Source organism: Pantherophis guttatus, chromosome 7, assembly GCF_059756535.1.
Source record: "Pantherophis guttatus breed Tessera chromosome 7, ASM5975653v1, whole genome shotgun sequence".
Lineage (NCBI taxonomy): Eukaryota > Metazoa > Chordata > Lepidosauria > Squamata > Colubridae > Pantherophis > Pantherophis guttatus.
The window spans coordinates 32,504,059-32,525,184 of record NC_142069.1 but is presented as its reverse complement, the minus strand read 5'-3'; the positions used below and the strand labels follow the sequence as shown (position 1 = coordinate 32,525,184).

Here is a 21,126-nt window from a genome sequence, read left to right as displayed (position 1 = left end):
GCCGCTCTAAGTGGTTTACATAGTCAGCCTATTTCCCCCAACAGTCTGGGTCCTCATTTTATTGATCTCAGAAGGATGGAAGGCTAAGTCACCTTGAGCCATTCAGAATTGAACTTCTAGAGTAAATGAGTTAGCCTGTAGTACTGTATTCTAACCACTGTGCCATTACGGCTCCCCAAATTGATTATGCAAAGACTTATTCAATTAATTAAAGCAGTGGAAATTGAAGATAAATGGCCCTAAAAATATCACTATACATAGAACTTCAGTAGTTAATTAACATCCAGCTGAATTGCTTAAACTTTTGCAAGATACTGCAATCAAAGTCCTACTTGCAATTTGCAAGTAAATATGGAAAATGTAGCAGCGCCCAAGGCACCCTAAAGAATAAATTTATATTTCAATTCCAGAAAAGAGCAGTGCTAAGCCATGTTCCAACCACAAAACAACTATACTTATCTCAGAAATCAGTAAGATAATGTTCAAGATTTTACAGTTCAGCCTAGAACAGGAAGTGCCAGATGTACATGGTAGATTCAGAAGAGAAAGGGATACAGAAGAGAAAGATCACATGGCAAACATTCTGTAAATAATGGAAAAGGTAAGAAACTTCAAAAAAAGATTTTACTTCATTGATTGTTATGTAGTCCATAACAAATTGTGGATAACCTTGGATATACTGATAATCAAGTGTTGTGTTTGTATTATGACATGTGTGGATGTGTTATGACATAGAAGCAACAGTTTGAAAGAAATATAGAGCAACTCTACGATTCAAAATTGGAAGGAGAGCAACGCAGTTGTATGCTGTCACTACATAATTGGACCAATACTTATTTATTAGTTAGTTACTTAGTTATTTTTGTTCTTTGCATTAGAAATGCTTTATAAGAGCCTATATGAAAGTTTAGATATTATCAAATAATTGCACAAAACAAAGCTCTTCAGATTTATCTGTTTGCCTCCAGTTCTCACCTTTATGAGGATCAACATATCTTCCAGGTCCTTGCCATTCCACTTGTCAAAGGGCTCAAGCAGTTGCAAACGCTGGCTAGTGGGGCTCACATCCACATGTTGGCTACTACCATCCTTTGGAGGATACTGATAAGTATCCTGGCCTGGATCAAATTCCTAATAGAAAGTAGGAAAAAGTGACTGGAAAGAGGAAAGGAATATTATTTAGAAAGGAAAGGCAAACACTAAGTGTTGGATGCACACTGTGTCTTGTGTATATCAATAAGCCAAATAAACTTTTATCACTTGAATCATTTTGCTCTAGCATCCTCAAGTATTGTTGTATTGTTGTTATTTGTACTCAAATAATTTTCCTTTCTCCTTCCCTTTATTGAAAGCTTAAATTAATACTCTTCACCTATCTCACTTCAATGTAATACATTGAACTACATTGTAGTTCATGAGGATTACAACCTATAAGGTATCTATGGAGTATTTTGTGTTTTATACAGCTGTACTTAAGTAAGTGCTACATAGTTAGTCTACCTACCATACAAACAAAATTATATTGCCACACATCTAGTTAATGGAACTCTGTAGGGTAGCTAGAAAATAGAAAACATAATAAACAATCGAACTACATTAAAAAGAATCAAACTGATGCTCTTAAAAATAATTCCTTGCCAATACACTATATACACATATGTATATGTAACCACCCATATATACACATCTCCATTAAAGTCCTCATACCAGTGCCTGGATGAAAAGCCAGGTTTATAGCTTTTTCAAGAAGGTTGTAACCATCCAAATCACTGGAAGGAGGCTATTCATTAGGGAGTCACCACGACAGGGAACATACATGCTTCCTAGAATTTCTGAAGATTAAGAAAAAAATAAGTACCAATTTTGGCAACTCATCAGCATCAGGTGGCTCAAGCTTAAACTTCTTTCCATCTGCTCCTGTCAGTAAGTCAAGCTCCGGATTAAATTTCAAAGTGCCAGCAAGTGCCAGGGCTGTTACTATCTAGAAAATACAATCCATTATGAGTAAAAAAGGTTGTCTCATTTCTGTCTTATTATTTGCAAGTAATAGCATGCTAAGTATTTTTGTAACCATCATCCAGTACTCCAACTAAAACCGTGGCATTGTATGAAGAGAAATACCTGATTGGGGAATGCTACTTGAAGCATGAAGTTCAAGTATTGGATGAGCAAAAATTGGAATATAGGTCCAGAATTGAATAAACAATCTGAATTAAGTAAAGGCCTCTGAGAAAAGGAGGCAATTGAAATACATTCTTTTTCTAATACAGGTAGTCCTCAGTAGTTCATTCAGTGCTGGTTCAGTGCTGAACAGATGATGGTTATGACCAGTCATCAGAATTCCAGATTTCCAAGCACCCCTCATGGTCATATGATCTTAATCTGTGTGCCTAACAATCTGTTCACAATTAGGGACAGTTGTCAAATGCTCTGCGATTATGTGGTCACCATTTGCAACCTTCCCTGCGGGTTTCCCCAGCAGGAAAGATTGCAAGTCACTGGTGTAAGTCTCCCCCCTGCTTGCACACTCTCACTAGCCCCTCTGCACCAACACCAGCCATTTGCATATCCTCATGCATCCTTCCTGGCACAGCTTCCCTGACATGCAGGGCACCTCATCCACCCTCCCCAACCCCATGATGTGACATGAGTGCAATGTCACACCAGCCATTTGCACATCCTCCCTGACTCATGCAACACTTTTCACGTATCTTTCCCGTCCCACTGGACAATTCTCACACACTGTCGGCTCTCCCAAGCAAGCCAGACAGGAAATATAACCAGATGAGCTACGAGCTACTTCTGCTTTACTGGAAGGCTATATTCTCAGAATCTGCAAGTCTGAAAGTATTCTCCCACTATTTCTTTTATAGCCTTAATTGGGCGGGGGGGAGGGAAGAATCCCTTCTGAGCCTCTTTCTCCTGCCATTTTTCAGCTGCAGGCTATGACCTTTTATATGACCTTTTCCTAAACAGCATATCTTCCATCTCTGAAGGTCACATACTACTGAAAATAAGACTCAGCCGGAAAATAAGTCCCAGCATGATTTTTTTCAGGATACTCGTAATATAAGCCCTACACCCAAAATAAGCCCCCGTTAAGATTGTCAGCCAGATGGATGCATTTAGTACCGTATTTTCCCCAAAATAAGACCTAACCAGAAAATAAGCCCTAATGCATCTTTTGGAGCAAAAATAAATATAAGACCTGGTCTTATTTTCGGGGAAACATGGCATTACGTGCACCGACTTGCACCCTTCCCAACTTGCACATTTCTCGTGCACACCCTTGATCCCTTTCCAACCCCAGTGCTTTTTAGCATCCTCTCACATCTTTCCTGACATGCATTTGGGAAGAGCATCATGCACTCTTCCCAAACTTAGCAGCCCCCATTTCCATACACCCTCCTGACTTGCACAGCACCTCATGTGCACATCTTCATGCAGCCTTCCTGTCCACACAGTGGCTCTCATGCACTCCCTCACACCCTTGTGTACCATCCCCAACCCACATGTCTTGCACAAAGTTTCTGACTCCCCCAGCATTTCTTATGCATTCTCCCCAGCCCTCTCTTGCATCTTCCCCTTGCTATGCTTCTGTGGTCCTGACTCTTGCAACTTACTGTCAGCTTCCCCACTGACTTTGGTTATGGGAAGCCAGCAAGAAATCATCTTGCCTAATGACTATGGAATTCAGTTAATTATGGCAACTGGGACTGCAGGGATTGCCATCTCTAGATGATGCAGTTGTGCTTTATGACTTCATTGCTTAGCAACAGAAATTCTGGTCCCAACTGATATCGTAAGTCAATGACTACCTGTATACACAATGGGTTTGTATGGTTTTAGTGTGATGTGTGAAACTATGCTAAGCAATTTGTGTTTACTCTCATACACCTGTCACATACTATACCTCTGGAGATGTTACAAATGCATGTGTTTCAGGGTTGGCATCATTACGACCAGTAAAATTTCTGTTATAGGATGTAACAATTGTATTCTTTTCACCTTTTTTAGTATCTTTTCTGCAAAGGAAGAAAGTTTGTCCAATGATTAAAAAGTTTATCCTGCCATAAGGGTATGAGCAAGTCATTGTTAACTTCCTAAAATTTATGTTACTTCAAGCTAATGCTCCTAAAAATTCATAGAAAAATTCCTATTATATATAAAAGATGAATAATTGGAACAAGAAATAATCTACTCAAATAAAACATTGTCTATAGAATGATGTAAATGAACAAAACCCACTTAGAAACCACAACTGTCCTCATTTAGCAACTGTCATTGGTTCTGGCAAAACAATCACTAAACAAGGATCTTTGGTTGCTGCTGCTTCATTTAGATAAAGTTCTATTGTGCAGTAACACCCATATTACTCTCACTCCAGTGTGTGTTGCTATCAGGCTCAGACATTTGGTTGTAAGTGTATACATTGATTGGAAAATGATTTTTTACTACTGTTTACTACTATTTATTATAGTTGTAATTGTAAATAATCACTTAACAAGTCAGTTGTGAAACAAGGATTACCTGACATTTTTAAGTTTCTTATTTATTCAATTTTATTTATTCCTTTTTTATTTCTATTTATATTCTTTAGTTTGTCTAATAAAAAAATAAAATACTTATTTCTTATGGGAAATTAACATATTTATATATATATATAACATCTTACCTGTCCCATTGGCCTATGCAGGGCCCACATGCATTAGCAAGAACCACTCCACCAACATCACGCAAGATTTTTGACTGAAGGAGACAGAAAACAGAATTAGACAGCAGATATAGTGCTGGTCTTCAACCTGATTTTTAAAAAAACATATTCCAACTTCAAAGAGGAAAAAGAATACTTACATATCCATCTCTTTCAATTGTGGCCCGTATCTGCTCTGAACCAGGTGTAATAGTGAACTGAGACTGGCATTTAACACCGTGATTTAGTGCTTGTTTTGCCACTGCTGCAGAGCGCCCCATATCCTCATAGCTTGAATTAGTGCAGCTACCAATCAGACCTGTGCAAACAGAACAGAGAAGACATATCACTATCAGATTCTTTTAAACTTTACCCTGTTGAAAATACTTTTTCTTCACTAAAAGAATTATCTGAATCCATAATTTTTGCATGGCTCTAGCATCTTAGAATGAGATTAGGGGAAAACAGCCAGTATTCTGTCATATCAATTTGAATTAAATGGCACAAGCTACTATTTAAGAATAAAATGAAGACCTGTAGTGAATACTTTCATTTTCCAAACAGTTTAGTTAAATAACTTTATTAAATCACTTTGAATATATAATCACAACAGGACCATTAACCCTATAATAAACAATGAAAAATAGGTGAAAATGTTGGTTCCATTATATTACAGTAAGCCAATATTATTTTTTTCCAGAGACTGGCATGGCAGAATAAAATACATTATGCAAAAAATGTTTAAATGTAAAAGAAATGTTAATTGACTGTTAAAGTGGAAAGGAAAGCTACCTTTAAAAGAAAAGAGTCAGCCCGATAAAATCCTACTCACCAACTCGAATATCCACTGGCCATCCCTTTTTTTCTGCCACAGAGCCAATCTCTTCTATTGTATGTGCCAGATCTGGAGTAAAAGGCCCATTGATAAGGGGTTTCAGCTTTAGGAAAGAAAAATTTAGGCAAATATTTGAGAATACTCTAAAGACCATTATAAGAACACAATTGTTTTTTTGTAATACATCAATGCATGAATTGTATCAGGATATGGTATATTTTAAAATTGTTCTTACACAGCAGGGGTCTTTAAAGTACGGCCCGCCAAAGCCATTAATCTGGCCCGCGTGGGACCCCGAGGCTGCCCCACACCACATCGCCTCATCTACCCGTCAGCCCCCACCTGCCTTCTGGAGACAGAGGAGGCCAAAAACAGGACGCGCAGAGGCCTCAGAGGCCAAAAATGAGATGCACGGAGGCCTCGGGAGGCCAAAAAGGAGCCAGTTTTCGGACAGCAGAGTGGTTCTACAAGCCAGTTTTCAGGCAGCAGAGTGGTTCTGAGGCCGAGGAGGCCAAAAACAGGCCAGTTTCTGGCCTCCCCAGCCTCCAGAGTGAGAGGAGGGAGGGAGAGAGAAAGAAAGACATACACACACACACAAACAGAAGTCCCTCACCCACCCACCCCAAGACAGCCACATCCCTTCACTAACCTGCTTTCCACCCCAAGAAGCATAACAAATTAAAGTTTAATTTCTGTGTATTGTTTAATGGACTGCTAAATTGGCCATGACCCCCCAGTCACATGACCACCTAGCCACGCCCACTGAGCTGGTCCGCCCCACCCTAACATTATGAGGGACTGTGAATTGGCCCCCCGTTTAAAATGTTTGAAGACCCCTGTTACACAGGCATCTCAGCAACAAAGATAAGGAAAAAACGAACACGCATAGCAGAATCCAGATCCCCTTCTAAACCTGTTATTTCTCTAGCTTTCTTCAGAAGCTACAAGAATGATTTACCTCGCTGAGATTAATTTCAATTAGCTGATCATAGGAACAGCCAGGATCAGGTTTCAAATGCTCTTGGAATTCATCTGCCACATTAGCAATTTCTGAAAATAGAAAAAGAAGAGGATAGATTAGAAAGAGAAAAACTGACTATGATCACCTGTGAAGAAAGAGCAATTAATTTTTCTAAAATTACTGGACAGGACTCTGCCTCACCCAAAATATGTTTGTACCAAAACATGCAAGCTAATATAAAGTACACTAATATAAGCAGTTCTTACAATTGCAACTGGGACCAGGATTTCAATCATAAATTGTGACAGTCGAAAGTTGAGGCACCAACATAATTAGATACAATTATTTTTACCATTTTGGTGGCAGTCATTAAGCAAATCACAGGATCATAAGTCCAAATCCATTCTCCTGAATGGAAGTTATTTTTGCCAAAAATGGGCCAAAAACCCCTCATCATAAACCATGGTCATCTAACTGTGTGACACTGCAACCAGTCATAAATGTGAGACAATTGCCAAACACCCCAATGCAGTAATGGGACTGGGGGGAAGGGGGGAGGCAACATTTTACAAGGGCCAGAAGTACTTATGAGCCATAAAGCAGGGATCTCCAACCTTGGCAACTTTAAGACTTGTTGACTTCAACTCCCAGAGTTCCTTAAAGTTGCCAAGGTTGGAGAGCCCTGCCATAAAGCACCCTTCCCAAAGGGGTTCTAACTTCAGATGGTCATTAAATGACTAGCTGAAAGTTGGGGTAATCCAAATCTTGATCAAATTAAATAAACTGAATTAATATAAAAGATAATCACATAATAAATGCAAACATGAAAATTAAACTATCTTAGCACTTTCCAATTTCTTCAGATGTTTTTCAGTCTTTCTGCATTTATACATAGAAATACAAGTAATCCTTGTTTAACGACTGCCTTGTATAAGTGGCCATTTGCAGTTGCAATGGTAATGAAACAGTAACTTTGCAACCAATCCTCAGATTTATGACCTTTGCATGGCTGTAAAGCAAAGAAAAGCTGAATTAAGCTCACAAGCATAGTCCCTGTTTCACTTAGCAACCATTCTGCTTAACAACTGAGTTGCAGGTTCCAGTAGTACTTGCTAAATGAGAACTATATGTATGCATGCATTATTATACCACTATCTAGACTGTTGAATATTCATTTTTCATCACCATCATTTCTATGAAACAATTGTTAAACCTAACTTTATCTCTGTTTCCCAGAAAGGAGAATAGTGAAAAGAAATAACAGCCTTGGGTAAAATCTGACCACTCATCAAAGGTCTTACCAGCACGTCCAGTCTTGGATAAATATGTCTTCATACGGTGATTGTAAGGGAAGACTGAAGTAGTTGCACCAATCTCTGCTCCCATATTACAGATAGTTGCCATTCCTGGAGTTGAAAAACATTCAGACAAGTGAAATTGGAACCCAGAGTAAATACCATTCACAAATTTGTTTACTCACAAAACATGTTTTACATAAAGATAGGAGATAAGTAGCATTTTATGTATTTTAGTTAGAAGCAGTAACTCTTAAGGCCAAAACAGTTGAATTCCATCTTTGATTCTTTATAGTCATTTCTCTTCCTGGTCATGACTAGTCCCTCAGGACTCAATTTATATTTAAATATTATAAAACATTTATTTCCCTGGACAGAATGCCTCCAATTGCTAACAAATGAAACCAAAATACCATTGATATTCTCCGAATGTATTAAGACTCTTAATACATTCGGTCATTGTAGTTCAATGACAGTACTGAACTGTTCTTGGCTGATTCAAGTTTGATGCAACTCAGCTTTATAATTATTTTCTAACAGACATAATAAAGGGTCAGCATACAGCAGCATTTGTTGTAACACTGCTGATCCACATGGCTTAATGGAAGTCAAGTATTTCCCTCCATAGATTACAAAAATTATGCATTTTATCCAGCAAAATATCACTCTGTAACACCCTTAATAGTCCATCATCAATGATCAAACATTCATTTTCATTGATATGAACTGGTTGTTCCTCACCTGTACAAGAGATGGAATCCACACCAGGCCCATGATATTCTATGATGGCTCCTGTACCCCCTTTCACAGTAAGTATACCAGCCACTTTAAGGATTACATCTTTTGGAGAACTCCAGCCTGATAGTTTACCAGTTAATTTTACTCCAATCACCTGAAAACCACCAATGAAAATAGATTACATCACTTAGATTTAAGTAAAAATTCAGTTCCTCAAATCTTTTGTGTAGTATTTTACAGTAATTGGAAATACAGAAATAAGATATTCTTTGGATAAAAAAAAATTGATTAGTATTAAGGCTCTCATATGTTTAACACAGTGGTCAGCAAGAATGGGGAAATGATTAAAACTTCAGAATTGCCCCATGATAGCAGCATATTTAGCAATGTAGCATCTCCACTTTTAAAAAATACTTTCTTGTTCATATAGTTCCATTTGCTGGATGAAGAAACATTTTTATTCTTCTCTAATTTACCTTTGGACATTTAAGCTCCCAGGGGATTCCTGCCATGACATCAACTGCATCAGCACCACCAACTCCAATACAGATTCCACCCAATCCACCACCATTGGGGGTATGGGAATCGGTGCCAATAAGCATAACACCAGGATAGGCGTAGTTCTCCAGAATAATCTGAGACAAACAGTACAATGTAATTTAAGTAAAGATGAACAGACCAACAATTTAAAATGTTTTAAACAAAAGCAGGACCAAAACTGAAGAGTTTGTTATAATCTTTCAAAAAAAAAAATTAAAACTAAGTTAATCATAGAATAAACTTAACATCACAGTAAATAAGATTGCATCATTCCTTTCCAACCCGGGCTTCCTCCAGATATGTCGACTTCCAAATTCCCCAGCTAGCATGATGAAAGTTTGGGAACTGAAGGTCATGCATCTGGAAGGCATCCACTCATTGGAAGGATTCTACCTTTCCTAATTCCTTGCAATCTTAAATTGTTTAACTATAATAATCCTCAAAAAAACAGTATGGTAAAAAATAACTCATTTAAAAGTGAAATCCAGTGAAGATTTATTTGCTTGACATTTTCCCCATCACAAATGTGTTCCTACAGAGTAACGCCAAGCAATCAAGAGGTACCACCAGAGAGACTAGTAACCCACAGTGAACAAACAGTAACTTCATCTTGCTAACATTTAGCCTCAACCTGTTCTACCCCATTCATGCTCTCACAACATTCAGAGACACTGGATCAACACATAGATTGTTGTTGTTGTTAGTCGCGAAGTAGTGTCCGACCCATTGCGATCCCATGCACAATGATCCTCCAGGTCTTCCTGTCTTCTACCATCCCCCGGAGTCCATTTAAACTCACACAAACTGCTTTAGTGACTCCATCCAGCCACCTCATTCTCTGTTGTCCCATTCTTCTTTTGCCCTCAATTGTTCCCAGCATTAGGCTTTTCTCCAGTGAGTCCTTCCTTCTCATTGGGGGCCAAAATATTTGAGTTTCATCTTCAGGATCTGGCCTTCTAAAGAGCAGTCAGAGTTGATCTCCTCTAGGACTGATCAGTTTGCTTGCCTTGCAGTCCAAGGGACTCACAGGACTCTTCTCCAGCACCATAGTTCAAAGGCCTCAATTCTGTAGCTGCTCAGCCTTCCTTATGGTCCAACTTTCACAGCCATACATTGCAACTGAGAAAACCATAGCCTTGACTATACACACTTTTGTTGGCAGGGTGATGTCTCTGCTTTTTAGTATACATACATTCAGTAAATACATTTAGTAAACACATAGATAGCATTACTTAAATGTACCACCCCCAAGGTGGCGATGTACAATTGAGCACCATCAGCATATTGATTATACCAAACTCCAAGCCATTCTATGACTTCATACAGAAGTCAGGGAAAAAGGGGATTAATCTTTGTAGTTCCCCCTAAAGGAGAGGCTGCTTGGCAGAACTCTCATCCTTACAACCAAATAACTTATCTATTGGGGAAGGAGCAAAACTACTGCAACATGGTTCTTCAGAGCAACAACCCGTTCTCGTAGTCCAGAAGGGTATCATGTTGAGGATACTGAAGGCTGCTGAAAGGTCCAGTAGGACCAGGAGGTGCTTATCTCCCTCCAATCCAGGTCACAACCGATATAATATATCAGAGAGACTAATACTATCTCAGGCCCATGCCTTGGCCACACTGGAAAGATCCAGATAATCTGCTTCTTCTAGAGTGTGCTATAGCTGAATTTCAAACATAGTCTCATTGTTTTTCCCAAAAGGAAGATTAGAGACAGAGCAATACTTAAGCAGTGCAGATGTAACAAGGAAGGGCCTCTTGAAATGATATACTATGATCTCCTTAATGGATACTGATGTTACCACAGTGTGAATCGCTTCTCAGAAACAATGTGTCATCCTGTTCTAAAGAGCTAGAAGGGATAGGAATGAAGCACACAAATGACCAGGGAAAATCTCAAGAGCACCCTATCAACTTAATCAGAGTTCACAAGACAAAACTGATCACAGTTGATAGGTCTGGCTCCAAACACCACAATGGACGTAACACACGTGAAGCATGATTTTGCTGAACCTGAATAATTTTATTAGCAAAATGCCATGTTACACTGTCAAGGCAGCCAGTGAGAAATCTACATGTCACCCTTTAAGCTATAATAAAGTGGGTTATAAAAAATTAAATTAATAATAATAATAAATATAATTTATTTAAGAGGGAATTTGCCACTCTAAACAATGCACAATCTGCTGATACAATAAGGGAGGAGTAGTAGTTAAGTTTCTCCTGCTTTATCACCATGGAGTAAGTTTAAGACATGTTCAAATAATTTTACTTATAAGTTTCCTTGCAACAGCAGTTCAAGTCACTTCATTTCCTTGGAGCCTTGAAAAACCAAGGATGTCAAAGGAACAAGAAGAATCACAGTCTATCCAACAAACACTTATTATAACAAGCTCTGACTCAGAAAAATATAATTTTAATTTGTGGATAAGAAAAAGCTACAGTCATTCAAAATATTGGCTTTCAATAATTCATCTCAGTAGGAAGAAAATACGTAAGGAACTCAGGCAAATTCCCCAATTAGTGAATTAGATTCAAAAGATAAAAAAACAGCACTGTATTTTAAGAGATTGGTGCCACTCACAGAATTATAATGAAATTCTACACAATTAATTACTTTCCTAACTTTTTGATCCTTTTAAACAGAAGCTAGGGAATTTTCTGAAGTTGGGACTGAAGTCCCAACAGTTACTGTCAATCAATATTCAAAATAGTGAGTATCCAATTTAGCGTAAATTAACTTCCTTTGTCTCTAACCTTGCCTAGTTTTCCCTTAACAAAGAAAAAAGTTTACCTGGTGAATAATTCCTGATCCTGGTTTCCAGAAACCCACTCCATATTTGGCACCTGCTGTGGCTAGGAAGTTGTATACTTCTTGATTAATATCCTGTTTATGTGTACAAAATTAAAGTATGTTCATTAAATATATTCATTTGAGTAGGACTGGCTTAACTATTAGGAAAATCCAAGTGACAGTTTCAATTGCACACAGTTTCATTATTTCAAGAGTTTCACTTTGTTGTTCATAAGACAACAAAATGATACCAGAATGCTGCACTGGCAAGCATTTGAGAGAGGATACATCAGAGATTTTCAAATTCTCAGAATGCCTGATCAAAAGACAAAGCTCTACTGATTGTGTGATTTCATTGGTAACAAAAGTGGTTTGCTGCTGCTTCCTTCCAGGATATCGTTTTCAACTTTCCAGCCTAATCCAGAGTGTGGATTTCCCATCCAAGTACTAGCCATTAATAAGTCATCATAGACTATTAGAATGTTTTCTCCTCCTGTAATGAACTGATGTTTACTCATCAAAATATCTTATTAAATACAACAGAAAGGAGAAGATGTGTGTTCTTAGGGAATAAGCAAAGTTAAACAGTAATTTGTATGTTAAATCTTGGACACCTATTGAGACAGAATCTAAAAATGAAAGGATTTTCCTTTACAATGAACTGGTGGAAGCTTTTAAAATGATGTTTACAGCAACTCAAGGGCCTTAACTAGAACAGAGTACATTCATATGGTATGATTAGATGCAATGTCATCGCCCATTCATCCTAACTTATTATGTGTCAAATAGCTACTTTAAAAGTGCAGCTGCAATTTTTATTCTATTGCCATGGAACAGACAAAAAAGAGGGAAGTGTTTCAAAACTTTCAAAGAAGTTCAAATGCCTAGCATTAGAATTCAGAAAGCAAAGTCCATAGAGAGGAATATAATAAAAAAATGTAAATTAACTACCAAAAGCATGCCAAGTAGACAATTCTTGAACAGCAATTGAATAGAGAACACAAAGTAAGGATTTTATAGGATCAATTTTGTTCTCTCTTTGGCCTTTTGCAAGATAATTCTCGAATCCAGAGCCTGAGACAGGATAGGCTATAAGTTTATCTTTCAGGCCACAGTTCTCCAAAACAACTCTGTAAAATAATTATTATCTTGTAGTGCAGGAGTCAAAAGTAAGGTGGGCTACATTTCACGTTAAATTTGAAGCAATTATTTCACCGTAGGCTAAATAATATTAACCTTTGCTCTTCGAAGATCTTTTTCACCACCTAGCTGAGCCTCAATAAGGTGATCACAGTGGATAGTTGAGGGCACTGCAACCTTAGGCAACCCACTACTGATGAACTGCAGCATGGCCATTTGGGCGGTGGCATCCTGCATAGCTACACGATCTGGTCGCAGACGCAGATATGTCTTGCCCCTCTCAATATCCTGTTTGACAGGATCATCTAAATGGCCATATACAATCTTCTCTGACAATGTAAGGGGATGGTCCAGTCTGTTGGGAAGAAAAGGCAAGGAACATATATTTCAACTCATGTAAAATTGAAATATGTTATTCATATCACATATTTCAAACATAAGAGTTTTAATGAGAGTCTTAAAAATCCTTCCTGTAACTGTACAGCAATAAATGGTTAAATGATCACCACTGGAGACAAAGACCACAAAGAAACAGTTCTCATACTGTACAATCTAATGTTTTTGTTATTTCTGAGGTTATTTCTTTATTTCAGCTGTTGTTAATGTTACATACCGTTGCTTAGATTCATACTTTAAATGGAAAACTCAACATCTGTCTATGGTTTAAGAAGTAGCAACATTTTGGAAAACCAGCACCCAAAATCAGGCTAATTGGTTTCAGTGATTCTTCTCTTGAGATATTATGCAATATGCATTTTTGCCAGAATCTCATAGGAGAATGGCATAATCTAGCACTGTGATGGCAAACCTATGGCACAAGTGCCAGAGGTGTCATGCAGAGCCCTCTCTGTGGGCATGCGCACCATCACCAGCTTCTCTTCTGGTTTCTGCCACGCACATGCACATGCCAGAACCCAAAAGAGAGCAGCTGTCCGGTGCGCGCGCTGGAGCAATGGAACCTGGAAGAGCAGCTGGCCGCCAAGGGCATGAGCACTGGCTAGCTGCTCTCTTCCAGGGTCTGGTGCGCACGCATGCTCCACTTTCGGGACTTGATGCCGAAAAGGTTAGCCGTTAATGGTCTAGCACAATGATCGCGAACCTTTTAGGCACTGAGTGCCCAAAGTGCATGTGCCCAAACTGAAAGGTGCGGGTGCATGTGCGTGCACACCCCGCACATGCCCCACACCCAAACTGCAAGGCACGGGCGCATGCGGGCCTGCCTCCCACACATGCATGAGCTCCCCACGCATGTGCGGCAGAGACCTAAAGACCAGCTGGCCAGCGGGAGGCACGCGCACATGCGCGGCAGAGACCCAAAACAGAACTGGGGCAATGGAGAGTGCTCTGAGTGCCACCTCTGGCACGTGTGCCATAGGTTCGCCACCACTGGTCTAGCACAATACTATTTCACAGGGTTTCAGCTACAATTTAAACTTGTAATAGTGTTTCCCCCAAAATAAGACCCAACTGAAAAATAAGCCCTGGCATAATTTTTCAGGATGTTCGTAATATAAGTCCTACTCCAAAAATAAGCCCCAGTTAAAATCATCAGCCAGATGCATTTAGTACTATATTTCCCCCAAAATAAGACCTAACTGGAAAACAAGCTTTAATGCGTCTTTTGGAGCAAAAATTAATATATGACCCGGTTTTATTTTTGGGGAAACATGATAATATGTACACCTATAGGCACTACTTAATGATTGTCATGAACACCCTGATACTGAAACTGTTCTATGTCAGCATAAAATAGCTTGTAAACATCACAGGTAACAGTTGTATTTATGCAAATGGGAAATGGAAGGAGAAGAATGTCAAAATCCTACAACCCATTCCTTTTTGACTGATCATAGATAAACATGTTATGTCTGTATTGGCTCCTAAAAAGATTTGACTTTCAGATTTCTTGATTTCTGATAAGTATCATTTTTGAAGAATAAAATTAGTCCCTTATTATATGTTAATAAGTATTTTATTAAGGGACCCACAGAGAAAAATATCTCTAAAGTACATATAAATGTAAGATGTAATTTTATTATTTTTCCCTTAGAACTACAAACAATAAACCAGTTAATGCAAATATTCTCAAACCCAGATTTGCTATCAACAACAGTCAGTTTAAAAGAAAATACAAAGCAGTTATCCACACAGAAGAAATTTTTAACACCCTCTAATTATTTCTACAAAGTTTTGTCCCAAAGTATCCTCAATTTATTTAATTATAAGAATACTCAAAATGCTATGATGGATCAGATCAAAGGTTCAGCATTCTGTTTCAATAGTGTCAAATTACATATTTATTAAGAACACTTATGTAGTATACTTCAGCTAGAAAGCTTCCCAGTGCAACTTACATTAAAAAAAAAAAGATTGTCCTCGGCTTTATAATTGAAAAAGAAATACATATAAATGAAAGAGAGAGGGATAGGATAAGAATAAGAAAATATGGGATACCAGTTCTTAATGTTTCACTGAGTTCAGCATTACTCTTTGCTTTAGTTTGGTCGAATGGCTGCCAGTTAATTGTGAAGAAGCAAAACGTATAGATCTGGATTTGAGGGAAGGTTGCTTATATGGTTGCTTTCCTTCTCTCATTACAGCTAAGAGAAGCCCCAAACCGAAATACTGGTAAACCCTATTATTAACATTCCCCAATCCTTTACTCAGCCTTTTACTACCAAATTGTAGAATTCTACTTCTTCTGAAACTTCCTTTGTTCAACTTCATTAAATGATGTGGGTTTTATCCACCATTTTCATATCCTGCCTAACTATAAACATTTGTATCATATCTACTTTGGATTGCATTTTTCCTAAGCAAACATTCCTAAGCAAAATACTGTTTCAGACTTTTCCTGTATCTATTTAATTTCCATTCTATAATACTCTTTTGGGCTGCAGCAAGAAGAATAGTATATTATTTGCTAACAACTGTCACATCATAAAACTGTATGGTGACATTATCATACTGACAGTTATTTTAGATTGTCTAACATCCCACAATAGTACTTGCCCTTTTCACATCTACTGAATGATCTACTATTTTCATTGAGCTATCCACAACTCCAGAATCCCTTTCCTGATCACTTATCATTTCCTAGGCCTGTTCAATAGATAGGTAGATCAATGCACTTTATAACTGATTACTCTAAACTGCATTAATCATTTTGTTCTAACTTTCCCTCAAATTTAATTTTATTTACAAACTTGATATACTAAGCATTCTGAAAGTATTCTAAAATCTTAGCAAGGAAGAAACTTGATTCCAATGATACAAGATAGAAGATTTATCCTATATGCATGATAACTTTTAACAGCACGTTTCATCTAATTACCTGATAGGGTGATTAAGGAAACTAGCCCATACTTCCCTGAATCTTCTATGAAAACAACTGGCATATTTTGGTCCTTTGGAATTAAAGCCAAGCAGATACATTACACAATAAAGCCTTCAGAAAATTACATACTTCTGTGTAATAACAGCTATATTGTCTTCATTCTTACCTTTTCCGAACAATGTTGATATTTTTTTCAAGCTGTTCATACTGTATATATTCATTAGGCTCAAACTGGCTCATGGCCACTTTGGACCGTTGGCACAGGAAGGTAGATACATGGTACCTTCGAACTCCTTTACTTAACAGTTGCTGAGACAGAACAGATAAGAAAGCAGTTAGCTAATATCATTGACAATTAAATGTATACTTTCTGTGTGTAAATATATAATTAAACCTCATCAGGACTTCCAGTTTTTAGGAATTAAAAAGGTCTCTGCAGGGGACAGAAAGCTGGAAGTACCATTTTTTGAACAATGTATTTATTTATAATGTTACTTTTTTATGCTTGTAGCACTTCACTAAGGTGGTTCATTTTTCCATTCAATATCCAACAACATAATGTCAGCATTATGTTATGATCTCATCTCATCTGAAACAAAATTCTAACCTAATCATTTAAAGATAGGGCCAATAAAACATGAGAGTTATAACTAAGACAGTGGTATCCTGAATCAGACTCAAGATGTTATTTGATGTCACTCTTGATCTATTTTCCACCAGAAACATTGGAAAATTGGATCTAACTCATGTACTGGATTGGGTTTCCACTACTGCTCTGAAGCAATGAACCATAATTACAATTAAATGAATACTTGAGAGAAATTAGAGCTAGTTTGATTGCGTGGTGAAGGCACCAGGCTAAAACCAGGAGACCATGAGTTTTAGTTCCACCTCAGGTCTGACTGAGCCAGTCATTCACTCCCAATCTCTGAAAGTTAGTATTGTAGATTAACAAAACCAATTTCCATTTTATATTTATTAAGCTTATTTATCTGATCAGCTGTGCACCAGTCACTAGAGAAAGTGAACAAAAATTAAAAGAAAAACCAAATTCACAAACCAGTAAAGAAAAAACAGTAGTAATTTCTGGTTGTATGCACAGAGATGGGTATCTGAAACCAACTAAAATGACCCTCTACTCATTTTAATACAGCTTGCAAAGATTACTTTCTTATAGATCAGTTTCTATTTACTATAGCAAATTTGGCATATTTAGGAAGCAATATTAATATTTAAATAATTCTATTTTTAATGATGCACAATATACTATTTAATAATAATTCAGACAACCTCTGCCTACCTCAGGTCCTTAGGAAGGATTTGATAAGTAGATAAAAATGCAAAATCCAGTATAAGCAACTGGCTGATTGTGTGATGAACCATACAATTTGTTAAATGTATATGCTGCACAACTCCTCTAACAATTCTAGATGGCTCAAAATTATTAAAATATTTAAAATGAAAAAAAAAAACCCCACACTTTCTCAGTCCAACCCATCTCACAGGATTGTTGTTGTGGAGAAAATAAGAGGCAGGTGTGTTGGGTATGTTCATCATCTTGAGGTATGAGGTATTAGTAAAAAATTGTTAAGGGCGTGATATAAATAACTAATAAATAAATATACCCACAAGGGGGAGGGAGAAAGAAAGGAAGTATTATCATATCATTTTTTATAAGTGACAGAAGAACACTACTGCAACATTAATATAGGATAGTAGCTCTTTTCAGGTTTTTGGTAACTGTGTACAAGTTGATAAATCTCATTTTATGATTAGGAGAGAGGAACAAAAAGTGAGAAGAATTTATTGTTCTGATGCTATTTAATTCAAGTCTAATATGAAAAAGCTATTAATATTTTAATCATCTGCTTATCCATTAGTAGCAAGTTCTGCTAAATTCAGAGGAACTTATTCCCATATAAGAGGTACTTATTCAAATATAAAAGTACAGGATTATATATTTACATAATAAATACTCTAAAGCCATGGTTTTTCAAGTTGACTAAATAGCAGGCCTTAGTGGAAGATTGTGAAAAAATTGTAAGAATTTTGCACAAATTTGTCCCAAATTCTACATATACTCTATATACTGTATAGTCAGTTTGGTCCAGTGGTTAAGGTATCAGGCTAGATTAAAAATAGGAAACCATGAGTTCTAGTACAGCTTTAGGCATGAAAGCCAACTGGGTGACATTGGGCCTGTCACTCTTTCTCAGCCAATCCTACCTCATAGGGCTGTTGTTGTGGAGGGAAACGAAGGACGGAAGAGCATTAGTTATGTTCACTGCCTTGTGTTAAAAATAAAAGCAGGATAAAAATAAACAGATAACAGAGCTGAATGATAAGTATCAAGTTTGCATAAGCAAAATAATGGATCCAATGATTATATGAATTAGATTGCTTGAGAAATACCTGCTAAAGTATTCTCTTATTGCATCTCCTTAGTAGAAAAATTATGCTTGTAGAATTCCTAAGTATGTTTGAAAAGGCTGTGAGACTCTGCATATTGACACATACTGACCCCTGCTCTAAAATAATGTGCCTTAAAAATGGGGATTTTCTTACACAAAACAAAGCAATATGCCACACTAATATCTGCACTTTTACTGCAAGCATTGCAACTGATTAGGAGTTCAGAACAGAATCATTTGAATAGGGTAGGAATTGAATTTAGCGGGCCTAATTATTTCAAACTATAATACATGACAGCAAAGCAATATTCAGCATGTTTGGAATACGTATTGAATGATTGAATTACAATGACCTAAGTTGCCTCAAAAAGCAAGGCAGGATGCCAGTCACCTTGCCCTCACCTTGGCTGCAAGGGCAGAGAACTACCAGGCAGACTAGCAGTACAAAAAAAAAAAGAGAGCAAAACCTATTAATGCACATGCCGAGAAGTCGATTTGCCGCTTTGCTACCGAGCAAATATTACTCCACGCGCTCCAGAGAGCTGCAAGCAGAAGGAACATGCTGACCTACAGAGAGGAAGGAGAATGCTAAGAACCGAAGAACAGACCAGACAGGCCCCCTTCGGCTGCCATCCTCGCCATCAGCTAGATGGGAGACGCTCGTTTTTTACCTCGGATCTATTAGCAACCCGCTCTATCGCCACTTTGCTCACCTGTAACCGACTGACTAGGACATAATACGGCGCCATTTTGTTCACTGACAAAGATGAAGTCGCCTGGCAATGGCGTCACGCATCGACGTTTTGTAAGCACGAGCTGATAGGCGGGACTTTTTTAGGGCCATCATCACCCTTTCCTTTCCAAGAACTCAAGAGACGCCGTCTCCTTGGCCCTGGAAGTTATAGTACGTGTAGTTCCGGAGGATTGAAAGATCAACAGGAAACAGTTTTAAAAATTCCGCAGTTGTCAATTATTGTATAAAACATAAAGAGACCTGAAAAACGTAGAGGAACTCATCTTGGACAGGGTTCCTACCGCTTTACGTTGAAAAATTTGTACTTACTTCTGTTTCAGTGGCTGAAGCAAACGCTGCCTACATAAAATAAAAACATTCAAGCGTTATTTTAAATTCAGTCTATTGACTTCCGATTGCACATGAGCGGGTGAAGTAGGGGCTTTATCATGAAAGGACTAGATAGGTTAGTCTTTGAACGTGTATAGCCGGAGCAAAATTTGCAGCGGATCAGCAGAATGAAAATCTGCTCCAAAGACATAGCAGTACTGACTTATCAGATACAAAGAGAAATTAAATACCTTATCATGTAATGTGGGGAGACGATAGGATAAATGAAAATCTAGAAATCTAAAATTACGTATGTATGCCACTAGGAAAGCAAAGGCAGTTAATCTTGCGGCAAGGTGCAGGTTTAATTTATATACAGAAATACCTTGCCCTGAGTTCAGTGGAGCTTATTCCCTAGTAAGTGGATTGTATTCTTAAAGGCAACCTGATTTAATTATGACAGTCCTGCAATTTGCAATGTAATCTGTTATGTTAAGTGCATTAAGTAAAATTACATTGACTGCAATTAACATCAAAAGAGGGAGTGCTTGGTACACGAGAGAACAGACACTATAGAATTAAAAGATGATAAAAGTAAAAGCTATAAAATTGGAAAACTAAAAATTGAAAAGCTATAGGTTAACTAAGATTTAACTTTTGATTAAAAATCAGTGATGAGTAAAATTATATGCTGCAACAATATTAGTTATAAAATTAAGTAACTAGAAACAGCAATATAATAGAGCACATCACGTGTGATCAGCCTGATTATTCTAGCTGGACGTGAACACCCAGATTTTTTTTTTAACGTTATTGTGCAGAATTTGGCAGCAGTTTCTGTTATGTTAAAGTCATAAATGTAGTGATCAGAAAGGTTTTGAAGGATGCACATGAAAAGTCCTGCAATTAAGCGTTAGACATGGGACTGCTATAGACTCCGATTCCCCCTCACCACCCAAGCTTTTTTAGGATTAAATAAAAAGTAATTCACTTACTCCTTTCAAGGCGAGCCTAGCCTTTAACTGCATGCTGGTTCCTAAAACTACGAATTACATGTCGATACTTTGTTCTTTATTCCTTTCAAATGTTTAAACGCTTTTAAAAATGCTTGTTTAGATGCACGATTACTTGTATTTAATATAATCTGCATTTTATAATTCTTACAAATTAAAAAAAAAGGCTCTATTTCTTTCGTGACTTTTTATATGAATCCATCTACAATACAGGGTAACTATACGATCAATGACGGTAGATATAAGGGGCGGGCTTTTTCAGGTCCTAGAAGAGAGAGCGATACAATTTAATAATAAGTT

At 37.5% G+C, this 21,126-nt stretch overlaps 1 protein-coding gene across 4 annotated transcripts in view; it reads right to left on the bottom strand.

Annotated features, from left to right (window-relative positions):
- ACO2 (aconitase 2) overlaps positions 1–21,126 on the bottom strand; it is a 29,840-nt gene that overhangs the window by 8,126 nt on the left and 588 nt on the right. Inside the window, exons 1-16 of one of the 4 annotated variants that reach the window (XM_087873114.1) lie at positions 20,809–21,060; positions 19,786–19,843; positions 19,464–19,642; positions 16,506–16,648; positions 13,099–13,357; positions 11,863–11,955; positions 8,999–9,157; positions 8,526–8,676; positions 7,791–7,895; positions 6,487–6,578; positions 5,526–5,631; positions 4,855–5,012; positions 4,676–4,749; positions 3,914–4,025; positions 1,859–1,981; positions 976–1,131 (exon numbers count right to left, since the gene is read on the bottom strand). In XM_087873114.1, the coding sequence (XP_087729240.1) occupies positions 976–1,131; positions 1,859–1,981; positions 3,914–4,025; positions 4,676–4,749; positions 4,855–5,012; positions 5,526–5,631; positions 6,487–6,578; positions 7,791–7,895; positions 8,526–8,676; positions 8,999–9,157; positions 11,863–11,955; positions 13,099–13,357; positions 16,506–16,648; positions 19,464–19,499 (1,767 nt within the window). In that variant the 5' untranslated portion in view covers positions 19,500–19,642; positions 19,786–19,843; positions 20,809–21,060. Of the gene's footprint in view, positions 1–975; positions 1,132–1,858; positions 1,982–3,913; positions 4,026–4,675; positions 4,750–4,854; positions 5,013–5,525; positions 5,632–6,486; positions 6,579–7,790; positions 7,896–8,525; positions 8,677–8,998; positions 9,158–11,862; positions 11,956–13,098; positions 13,358–16,505; positions 16,649–19,463; positions 19,844–20,808; positions 21,077–21,126 lie in introns of those variants that run through there. The other 3 variants (XM_087873115.1, XM_034403633.3, XM_087873113.1) reach the window with 3 other exon arrangements.